The sequence below is a fragment of the Triticum dicoccoides genome, chromosome 7B, assembly GCF_002162155.2.
Source record: "Triticum dicoccoides isolate Atlit2015 ecotype Zavitan chromosome 7B, WEW_v2.0, whole genome shotgun sequence".
Taxonomy (NCBI): domain Eukaryota; kingdom Viridiplantae; phylum Streptophyta; class Magnoliopsida; order Poales; family Poaceae; genus Triticum; species Triticum dicoccoides.
This window is the reverse complement of record NC_041393.1, coordinates 6,298,001-6,309,330: the sequence shown is the minus strand read 5'-3', so window position 1 is coordinate 6,309,330 and position 11,330 is coordinate 6,298,001. Positions and strand designations below refer to the sequence as shown.

Below are 11,330 nucleotides of genomic sequence, written 5' to 3'. Positions count from 1 at the left end.
CGGTGGGCTTGCGCTGAAGTTTTTGCCCAATACTGGATTGGTTTTTAACTTTGTCTTTTGGGTCTTGTTTGCATAATGTTCGGACCAGATTGTAAAATTCACTTTTTTGATTGGTCCAGGTCCTTCGGAACCCTCCCACCGTTAAAAAAAGAGAGGACATTTTCTTAGGGGCTTCACGAGAAGAGATAAGGTTGTCTTTTTAGGGGAGCGGATATGTCTCGCCCGCAGTGAGTGCTCGCCTCTAGGGACGCTGTAGTGAGTCGGCCCGTTAGTTGTTGTAAACGTCAGTTTTTTGTTCTTTTTGTTTCTTTATTTTTTACATATTCTGGAAAAATATATGTTATTCATTTTTTTAAACATTTGAATCACTAAAATATGTATGTACCATTCAAAATGTTCGAACATTTAGAAAATGTTAACTTGCTTCAAAAAAATGTCGAAGACTTTAAACAAATGTTTGCACAATATAAAAAGCATTTCATTCAATTAAAAAATATTCACATGTTTCAGAAATATTCTTTTGTGTTATTAAAAAATGTACATACAATGTACAAATAATTCAAATAATTTTACGAAAAAGTTGTGTACCATTCAACAAAATGCACATTAAAATTTTTCAGTTGACAAATTTCAAAAATATGTTTGTGATATTTAGAAAATGTATATAAAATTGGAAATAAAATAGCATATATTTAAAAAAAATATCCAAAAGTATATTTTTAAAAAGTCCAAACATTTATCTACAGAACAATGCTCACCATGTATTTGCAAAATGTTCAACGTATATCAAAATAATCTTCCACGTGTATACAAAAAAGTGTAGAACTTGTATTAAAAAGTAGACATGTGTTGTAAGAAAATGAAAATTAAAAAGAATCTGAAGAAACCAAAGAAATTGATAAAAAAAGGGGGCATGCACACGTCAGCCGGCGTTTTTTCAAAGACCCGCCGCCTCGGCTACCGTTAGACTTGGTACTAACCAATAGCTCAGCCTCGTCTTTATGTTGCAAAAATGACAGTGTTGCATAACCTTTTGCAACAGAGATCATGTTGTAGAAACTTTTGCAACGAAGGTCCTGTTGCGTTTTTTTTTTGCAACAGGGATCTTGTTATGGAATTTTTCTTTAACTTTACTCTGTTGCGGAATATTTTTGCAAAATAGGTCCTGTTGCAGAACCTCATTGCAACACAACACTTGTTGCAAAGCACCTCCGATGATTTCCTCAGTGACAGTTCATGGCAGCGAACACACGATGCTTCTGGTTCTAGGAGATAATTTTAAGTGTGGGCCCAGGAAGGCATCGTGGCAAGTGGATCCGGCGATGGACGCGGCTGATTGATAGCCTTTCCCATAAAAAACACAGGTAAACAAAAAAAAAAGGGAAAAGAACCACGTAATAAAACCTTTTTTTTGAGACATACCACGTAATAAAACCTGTCCGTACCAGTCTATGAAACACCTTCCCAACACCGCTTCAATGGGCTCACTCGGCCCAGCCCGGCCCAACTCGCTCTCCACAAGGCCTGCTCTCTTCTTCATCTTAGGCCGCAAGAAAGGAAGAGCGAGAGAGACCGAAGAAGAGGAAAAGTCCGCCTCGCCGCACCCCCACACCCGCCGACGACGCCATGATTCCCAACCTCTCCGCCCTCGAGAACCACTTCGGCGCCGCCGCCGCCGGCAGCGACGACTTCGCCGGCCTCTTCTCCGCCGACGCCGCCGACCAGCTCGCCCTCGAGTTCCCCACCTGCAACGACGTGCGTGAGCCACTCCCCTCCCCCTCCCCCGATCCCCTTCTCCCTCGCCCCGATCCGCCGGCCTCTGATCCCGTTTGTTGTTTTTCCCCCGGTGGCAGTTCGATGGGTTCCAGAAGGCGACCAAGGAGATGGTGAACAACAAGAAGGGGACCACCACGCTCTCCTTCATCTTCGACAAGGGCGTCATCGTCGCCGCCGACTCCCGGGCCAGCATGGGCGGCTACATATGTGAGTCCCCCTCCTCCTTACCTCGGGGGTGCTAGGGTTTGGTCGCGCGCGGGTTCGATTTGCGGCGTCGATGCGTGATTTAGGGTCCGGGAGTTTAGATCTCCTCGCCGAATCTGGTCCCTTTGTCGGGCGATTTTGTAAGGGATGGCACGCTTGTGATTAGCAATGTTGGGGATGCGTTTGCTTACTCTTGTGGACTACGCTGTAGGTTTCCGTATCTGGTAATTCAGGGCAGTGATTCATATTTTTATAAAATCTCATAGCAACCTGAGTAAGGTGTGAAGAAGAACTTCTGCTTAGGTCTAGTGTGCAGCAAAGAAAAACAGGCACAATCTCACACAGTTGAGCCGCAAAGTGCAGTGCCATAATCACACAGCAGTTACTCTGCTTGGCTCTGGCGATTCATTTGGATCATGTGATGATACTATTTATCTGCTGGAACTAAGAAGAGATGTACTCTGTAGTAGAATTGGTGAATCTATGTGACGCAGAGATACACTAAGACCATGGAAACAAATATATTAGTTTTGCTAATGCTTTCCAGTGAATTCAAGTCTGCTTATTTGAAGGTCCAACATTTGTGCATACTGATTTGTGTCCTTTGTGGTTTGGGGAAAGAAAATACAAGGCTGTGGTTATTGTATAATGCTTATTTTTCTGCAAGCTCTGATCCTTCCGCAAAATTGCCCTTGCGTGTTTGTTATCATTAAGAAGAACTTTCTGCAAGAACTATTTGTCGTTGTAGAAGGCTTTTGTTTGATGCAAGGATTATCACTTAAACACTCACCAGTTTATATCTCTGTTCTCTAAATGATAGCTTATTTCTTTCCCTGCAGCTTCGCAAACTGTGAGGAAAATCATCGAGATTAATCCCTACATGCTGGGAACCATGGCTGGAGGTGCTGCTGATTGCCAATTTTGGCATAGAAACTTGGGGGTCAAGGTAAAATACCACCTGCTTGTCTACTTGCATCTCATCATTGCATAGTAGGGATAACAATAAATTCTTCTTTCAGTGCCGGCTCCATGAGCTCGCGAACAAGCGGAGGATCTCCATTGCTGGTTCTTCAAAGACGTTGGCTAATATCCTTTATTCATACCGCGGGATGGGACTTTCAATCGGTACCATGATTGCTGGATTTGATGAAACTGTGAGTGGCGCTTTGACACATTTTAATCTCGTTAAGCTGTATGTATGTCTATGCTTATTTCTTAATAATTCTGCTCTTGATCTAGGGTCCGGGCTTGTACTATGTTGATAGCGAGGGTGCAAGGCTCAAGGGAAGCCGATTCTCTGTTGGTTCTGGCTCTCTATATGCTTATGGTATCTTGGACGAGGGGTAGGTTTTTTTTGTAATACCTCTAGTATGTTGCTTTGCTCGCTGCTCATACTATCTGGAAGTTGCATGCCCTTATGTTTGTGCTTTACATTTCAGTTACAAATTCAACATGTCAGTTGAGGAAGCTGCTGAGTTAGCTCGGCGGGCTATTTACCACGCAACATTCCGTGACGGAGCTAGTGGTGGCTGTGTTAGTGGTATGCATTCTGTTTTTTAGTATTTATCCTGATATTTGTGTTAGAATTTTTGTACATTACCTTGCTTTGCGTAACAGTCTACTTGTGCAGTCTAGTTCCATATAAGGCCCATCCTTTTTTATTCATTTAGCAACAACAGCAAACAATATTAACGACAAACGACCTTCAACAGCATAATCTGGCTTTACTGTTATCCTTACAATTTTAAGCCAAGTTGCCTTGGTCAAATATGTGTATGTTACATCCACGATCTAATCAAGTACTGAACAAGTAATGCTGAACCTTCGGCCCATTCTTGTCAGGTTTTGTATGTCAGAGGTGCTTATGTCCTTTGTAGATCTTATAAGTGGAGTTACAAAATGAATTTCCTCTTGATTATCTGCTCCTGTCTGAGTATACATATTGTGGCTGATAATTACCTGTTGATACTGCTTTGATTTCAGTCTACTATGTTGGCCCTGACGGCTGGAAGAAGTTGTCTGGAGATGATGTTGGAGAGCTGCACTACCACTACTACCCAGTCCAGGCGGCTCCTGTCGAGCAAGAAATGGCCGAGGCCCCTTCTGCGTCAACCTGATTGATGTCATACGAAATTCCGTGAACTGTGTTGAAGCACCTTGTTTTATGGACTGGGGGCTTGTTTGTCTCCTCCTCGACATTAGAGTGTTCTCCTCCGAGACCTGCTGATGTTCACCTTACGCATCTGTTATGGCAATGTGGTTGTAGACTGATGAATGTTATAGATGTTTCCATGAAGTTTCATTTGAATTCGCTTGCTTGCTTGATGTTATGAGTTTTATGTTGCTGCTGGATAGTCTGGACCTAGGGTGGGCAAATGAAGATGCTTTTTAATTCAACGGCCGGTGAGGTGACTACGAACTGAGAAGTGCACATTTCTTGGCTGAAACTGATGGTCCGACGGATGCTGAACAATCGTGCTGTAAACATTAGGCGAAAAAGTCTCATATTCAAACCTCACTTTTTGCACGCAGAGGTAAAAAGATGGACTCGCTCGTTTCCTAAAGAATTGGCGGCACCGCAGATTTCGAGCTTTTCGTTCCTCTCTGAATTTTACTACTCTGATGTTTATTGGAGTAGTAAAAATATCTCTTTTTAGACATTGTAAAATATCTTTCCAAATTGTAAGTGTCACACATGTGGCATGAAGTAACAACGCCCTGACGCTTTTATAACTAAAATTGCCAAAAATAAAATCTAAGAAAAAACTGGAATTTGCCATCCAAGCTGAAATTTGCCATCCAAACAGAACGTTGTCATACTTCATAACTAAAGTTGCCATCCTCGGGTAACCAAAGATGTCACCAAAAAACGTCAGGATGGAACTGCTTCGTGCCACACTCGTGGCACTTGTCAGGGTCCAATATCTTTTCGTAATACAGTATTTCCGCAACCAAATAAAAACGCATGCGCCGCCGCCCCTTTCTCTTCTTCCCCTTCCCATAGCGCAACCGTCAACCCAAATCGTCCACTCGCCAGGAGGAACCACCGCCTGCGATGAAGCGACGAATCTGGGAACGGCGCGCGGCCGCCGGCGAGGGAAACTAGCCAGCAGTGCGTGCCACCGTCGGCCCAGCGCATACGATGCCGACGAGGAGCGCCGCCACGCGCGAGGAGGTGCTCTACCTCCACTCCCTTTGGCGCATCGCCCCGCCCGCCCCTGCCCCTGCCGGAGGCTCCCGCCCCACCCGTGCCGCCTCGCCGAGGATGTGGCTATGAGGATGGGCAGGTGGAAGACTCAGATCCCACCCAGTCTGACAACTACCAACAGCAACAGTCCTACACCAGACGGGCACACAACAGTCCTACACCCAGACCATCGTGGGTGCACAGCAAGAGCAACATTGGGCCACCGGACAACAACAATAGGAGGGGAAGGAGGAGAAGGGTGAGGACGATGATATCCGGATGATACATCCAGCGATTCGAAGAAGAAGGGTAGAGGGAGAAAGCTTCAACATGCGGGAACGCGAGCTGTTGTGTGATGCATGATTAGCCACTAGCCTCATTCCGATCCATGGCACGGAGCAAAGGGCAGAACATTTTGGAAAAACATTCACATTTGGTTCCACGAACACAAGCATTTCAACGTTTACTCCGACACGGCCATCCGCAACCGTGAATCAAAGTCCCTCAACCATAGATGGTACACCATCAAGAGGACGGAATGAAGCATCTCATCGCACGGTGGCCTAGCGGTGCACAAATCACCAAGCAAGTAAGTTGATCACTAGCAGGATGTGCTTAGTTTTGTTGCTCACTAGACGGATATGCATTGTTCACAATGTGTCACGTTGTAGCCTTTCTCGTGCTTGTTTGGTGTACAAGAAGTTGGAGAAGAAGAACTTCACCGTCACGCATTGTTGGTTGAAGTTGAATGGACAACCAAAGTGGAACCTTTTCATAGCCAAGACCGCCGCCCAAGCCATAGAGGGAGAAACCGGTGACCCAACCGACCCAACCCAAGAACCGCCAAAAAAGGTTAGAAGATTTTTATGGGGGAAGAAGTTGGAGGAGGAGAGAGCGAAGCGAGAAGGTGCGTTGGCCAAGCTGATGGAGAGGTTCGAGGACATCTTGTCAAAGAAGGAGGCATGCGTGAAGCGCTCAGACCTCAAGGAGGAGAAAAAGGCGGAGAGGTTTAAATTGTTGATGGAGGTGACAGACAAAAAGTTCAAGCTCAAAGAGAGGAAAGCCGCGCTCAAGCCTCAAGGTAAAGAAGTTGAAAATCACAGCCAATGCCGATGATGCCAAGATGTTGACATTTAATTTGGATGACTTGGGTGCCGACGTAAGAATGATCGTGCAATCCGTCCGCTACCAGATGTTGCAGTGGCAGAAAAATGAGTTGATAGCGGCGGAGGTGGACGCGGACGCGGAGGTTGCCTACGCGCCGACGACGACACCTTGATCGGTGAGCAGATGGTTGGGATTTGCCGGTCCGGCAAGGCATAATTTTGCACGGACTGTCGAACTAATGTTCTTTTGGATTTAGGCATGTAAAAACTAAGCATACTTGCCTCCTTTTAGTTGTGATTGGGCATGCGATCCCGCGTTGGTGTGACCCCGCGCGCTGTATGGATCAAACTATATTTGAATTTTAAATTGACCTTGACTGACGGCATTGGATGGCCGGCTCCGCATCCTTGTCCGCGGACGGATGCTGGAGAAAATTTGCTTGTTGTTGTCTAAGATGCCATAAGAGATTTTTTTAGCCATAGGAGTGTTGCAGTAAATATATTTTTCAGTCTAAGTTGTATGGGAATATCTTTTTGTGAGATATTCTTTTGATGATTTTTCGGCAACCCACGCGGTTGGGCTCCCTCTCGCAACCAAAATAGAAACTCAGCCGCCGCCGCCGCCCTTTTCTCTTCTTCTCCCTCCCTCCCTGAGCGCAACCGTCCACCCAAATCCCCCGCTCGCCAGGACGAACCGTCGCCTGCGATGACGCGCCGAAGCCGGGAACGGCGCGCGGCCGCCGGCGACGGAGACCCAGCCGGCCCCCCGCATTACGACCCCGACGAGGAGCGCCGCCTCGCCGAGGAGGTGCTATACCTCCACTCCCTCTGGCGCAGCGGCCCGCCCGCCCCCGCCCCCGCCGGGCCTCCCGCGCAACCCGCCGGAGGCTCCCGCACCACCCGCCCCGCTCGCGCCCGCCCCAAACAGCGGAAGCGCCGCAGGATCGAGCGCCCCGCCGCGGAGCCCGAGGGACCCGGCGCCGACTGGCCCCTCGCGCCCTCCCCGCCCGCCTCCCCATCCCCCGCCTCCTGGCCCGACGCCACCCCCGCGCCCAGGCCACCGCCGCAGCAGCCTTCCCCCGCCTCGCTCGCGCAGCGGGACGCCCTCCGCGCCGCGGAGGAGTTCTTCTCCGGGCGCGGCGCCTCGGGCGAGTCGGAGGGCTCCGAGTCGGAGGACGGCGGGGACGCGGCGGCGGAGTTCTTCCTGGGGCTGTTCGAGCGGGACGCCGCGCTGCGGGGGTACTACGAGCGGAGCCACGAGGAGGGGGAGTTCCGGTGCATGGGGTGCGTGGGGAGGAAGGGGAAGGGCAGGAGGTTCCGGGACTGCAAAAGCCTCGTGCACCACGCGCGCGACGCCACGCGCTGCGGGAGGCCGCTGGCGCACCGCGCGCTCGCCGCCGCCGTCTGCCGCGTGCTCGGCTGGGACGTCAAGCGGCTGCCCAGCATCGTCATCGACCCCCGCGGCACGCTCGGCCAGGCCCTCCTCGCCAGGGAGGGCGAGGGCGAGAGCGACGCCGCTGCTATTGCTCACGAAGCAAAGGTTTCTCATCCCATTCGTTGCTGCAGGTCGCTGACTGACGAGACTGTGTGCTAGTGCTTCGGCTGATTTTATTGTTGATTGCAGGACAATGTTGATGCTGGGGAGAATGGCCACAAGGATGCAGCGAAGGTGTGCACCTTGTTACGGTTAAATGGTGTTTGTTGATGGTTGGTGAGATTGCTGGTCAATTAATCTGGTTTGGTTATTGATTTCAGGAGGATGTTGGTCTGGAGAAGAATGGCTCCTTGAATGATGAAAGGAAGGTAACAATGGTGTGCAAAGTTGTGGAGTGTTTGTTGATCACTGATGAGATCACGAGGCTGCTGTTTGTTGTTCTGATTTGGTTGTTGATTGCAGGAGGATGTTGATAGTATAATGAATGAGGGCCCCTTGAGTGATGGGGATGCGGTGAAGGTTATGATCTAATTGGTGGTTAAATGATTACAGATTGATGATGAAATTGCTGCTGGATTATGATCTAATTTGGTTGTGACTTTCAGGAGGATGTTGATAGTATAATGAATGACGGCCCCTTGAGTGATGGGGATGCAACAAAGGTCTGGAACATGTTAAATGATTACAGATTGATGATGAAATTGTTGCTTGGTTATGATCTACAATTTGGTAGTGACTTTCAGGAAGATGTTGATAAAGGGAAGATTGACCCTCCAAGTAATAACAATGATGAAGAGGTTCATGAGCAAGGGAATGGTACAGGAACTGCTGAAAAGGTCTGTATTGATGATAATTAGCCATATAAAGGTTAAAACTCCAATATGATGTACAATAGTATTTTCATGATTTTGGTTGTTCAGTATTTTCTTATCACATGCAGTTTAATGCTTTCTTACACTATCTGACGTAACTGTTGTTTGGCATGCAGGAAGGTGCTATTGGCACTAAACAGGAGCATCCTAAGAGTGCAGATGATATGAGGGGCACTTGTGATGTCAGACTAGAAAACAATTCATCGAAGGTGCGTCTCTAACCTTCACATTTGCATAACGTGATTGTTTTCTTCTGCTTATTGTAATTTTGGCATGCAGGAAGAAGCTGCTACAGAGAATAAGGAGGAGCATACTGACGTGTTGTTGACTCCGGAGATGATATTGGTAACTTGGGAAACAATTTAATGGACTCATCAAAGGTATTGTCTCTCTCTCTTAACTCGTGGCATATTATCATGCTTGAAATAAATCTGTTTTAAACCCCATGTACTGTGTGCAATCACTACCTTAGCTGTACTCGTGCACTCATGACATCTGGACATCACGAAAGGAGATTCTAGATTGACAAGCCACTCACTGAACGTGTTGTCGTCCACCTGCCCATCCTACCCTCGCCAGTTTACAGCGCTCTCATCCAACCAAAAACGTTAACCCATGACTGGGCAGGGCCAACGATGAACACCCGTAATGCCACAACAATAACAACGGGCCATTTCTGCCTGCCAACCCAAGCCTTGCCCGCAACCGTCTTTGGCCATCCAACCTCCGCTCCCATGTCTCCTGCCTCCCTGACCAACTTCACCGGATCAGGCCACCCTGACCCTCTCACAGACTGATCCGGTCACATGACTCGTGCCACCGATGGGGCCATCATCATGGGTAGTTTGGTACTCCCACCGACTTCACAGCTTGCACAATGTTGTCAGATCTGCTGCATCTGCATTTCAAGGATTACACACAATCCCACCATTCATTTTGGCATTACCAGACCTCATGTATATTTTTGTTATGCTAAATTGGGACATTATATTGCTGAGACACTGTTTAGGTAATAGAAGCAACACTCTTCCGTCCTCCTTCAAAAGATACACATGTTTGGTGCATTATCTTATATTTTTCTGGTTTTGCATTTTTGTACTGGTTGTAATCGTATATTTTGTTGAAAAAGTAGTATGTCAAACAGTATATTTGTGGGTTGCACTGGTGTACATAGATATTTTTTCTAATGCATTTTTGTGATAGGCAAACATATTTGTCATACATTTTTTTATTCATTCAAATTATAAAATTGGATGTGAGGAAGTGAGTCTCAGCCCAATTTGTGGAGGAATGACGTGAAGACATACTAAGTGGCATGATATTTGATGTCCACCAGTCCTGATTTGGATTCTCAACCACACGTTCTTATCGAACTCTCCGGATCTCTTTTTTGTAACATGATATCCAGATCTCATTAGTGCTGGAGTACACCAAAAATGGTAATTGAACAACAATATACTCCTTCACACATGCATTTCAAAACTCAATTTTGACTATTAATTTGACTAACAAGACGTGGGTTATGTTTCACAAAAATTGTTTTATCGGATTCGTGTTTGAACAAAGTTTCAAATGGTATAATTCTTTATGACATAGGAGTATAAGACATAGTTAATCAAATTAGCGGTCAAAGTTAAATCATGCAAAATAAGGACACCATGTAAAAGGGGACAGAGGAAGTATGCCTTCTCTTTACATGCATTTGGCCCAAAATCAATTGAAATGTGCGCTGTGATGATAAACTCCCTCCTCCTCGAATTACTTGTCTTGGATTTGTTAGATACGGATGTATCACGTACATCCGTATCTAGACAAATCTAAGACAAGTAATTCGGGGCGGAGGTAGTAGAAAGGTAGACTTAAAATGTCTGAAGAGAAACTGCTCGGCATGACCAGCTAGCTATCTTACGAACCAACACTAGAAGTTTCTGAAGAGAAGTCCTGGATGTATATAATTGGGTGAAGTATGTATGAAACTCCAAAACTTGAAGGAGCAAATATCATCCCACAATGTACATGCAGTAATTTATTTGACTTGTTTTGGAACTGAGGAGTGTTTGTGTTTTGTGTGTGTGTGTGTGTGTACGTGGAGTCTGCAGATGTGAACCGAGATCATCCGAACATTCTCCTAGCTGGCTGTTGTGATGGCACCCACATACTTTCCGATGACATCAGTATTTGGCTACTTGCTGATGCTAACTTCATTTTTTCTGGAATGCAGAGTTGAAAGTTGAGATGGTGCTGTGTACACACGAACTGAAGGAGCACATCCTGGCATCTATCCAACCCGACCATGTGGAGAAGGCGGGCGACCATTTTCTATTCTGTTTCGTGAATTCTACCTGAGCATTTCTCGATTTTGCAGTTGTGTAGTTAATCAACTGTTCTTCTTCCGTGGCCTAACTGGAGCATAGCTCGTTCTCCCACTGGAGCACTCTCATGTTAATAGAGAAGTTTCTGTTGTGGCCAGTTAGATTCAGTTGCAATTTCTTAAAATGAATGAAGTGATGTGGTCCTTCTTTCCCTCCCAGTCGAAAGGTTTCTGAGCGTTGTTGTGGCATTGGTTACAATTTCGACAAAATATCGTTGGAGTAAAGAATCGCTTCTCCAACCATCAATTCTACTGACCAATTTTTCAATCAAGGAATTTCAAACACCCTACTCTGTCTGTTTCAAAATACTTGGAAGCCTTAGTCAAACTTTTGTAAGTTTGGCCAATGTATATGTAGAAAAATATATTAGCAGCTGCA

At 46.4% G+C, this 11,330-nt stretch overlaps 2 protein-coding genes across 2 annotated transcripts; both read left to right on the top strand.

Annotated features, from left to right (window-relative positions):
• Positions 1-1,569: 1,569 nt before the first annotated feature.
• Positions 1,570-4,310, top strand: LOC119337455 (proteasome subunit beta type-5-A-like). Its single transcript, XM_037609601.1, has 7 exons — positions 1,570-1,755; positions 1,854-1,983; positions 2,820-2,926; positions 3,000-3,134; positions 3,220-3,323; positions 3,420-3,520; positions 3,964-4,310. The coding sequence occupies exons 1-7, from the start codon at positions 1,627-1,629 to the stop codon at positions 4,095-4,097; spliced, it is 840 nt and encodes a 279-aa protein (XP_037465498.1). The 5' UTR covers positions 1,570-1,626; the 3' UTR covers positions 4,098-4,310.
• Positions 4,311-6,940: 2,630 nt separating this feature from the next.
• Positions 6,941-11,107, top strand: LOC119342219 (chloride intracellular channel protein 6-like). The gene is made up of 9 exons (XM_037614066.1): positions 6,941-7,813; positions 7,898-7,942; positions 8,029-8,076; positions 8,171-8,227; positions 8,314-8,370; positions 8,452-8,544; positions 8,697-8,789; positions 8,860-8,960; positions 10,802-11,107. The coding sequence occupies exons 1-8, from the start codon at positions 6,980-6,982 to the stop codon at positions 8,944-8,946; spliced, it is 1,314 nt and encodes a 437-aa protein (XP_037469963.1). The 5' UTR covers positions 6,941-6,979; the 3' UTR covers positions 8,947-8,960; positions 10,802-11,107.
• Positions 11,108-11,330: the final 223 nt, after the last annotated feature.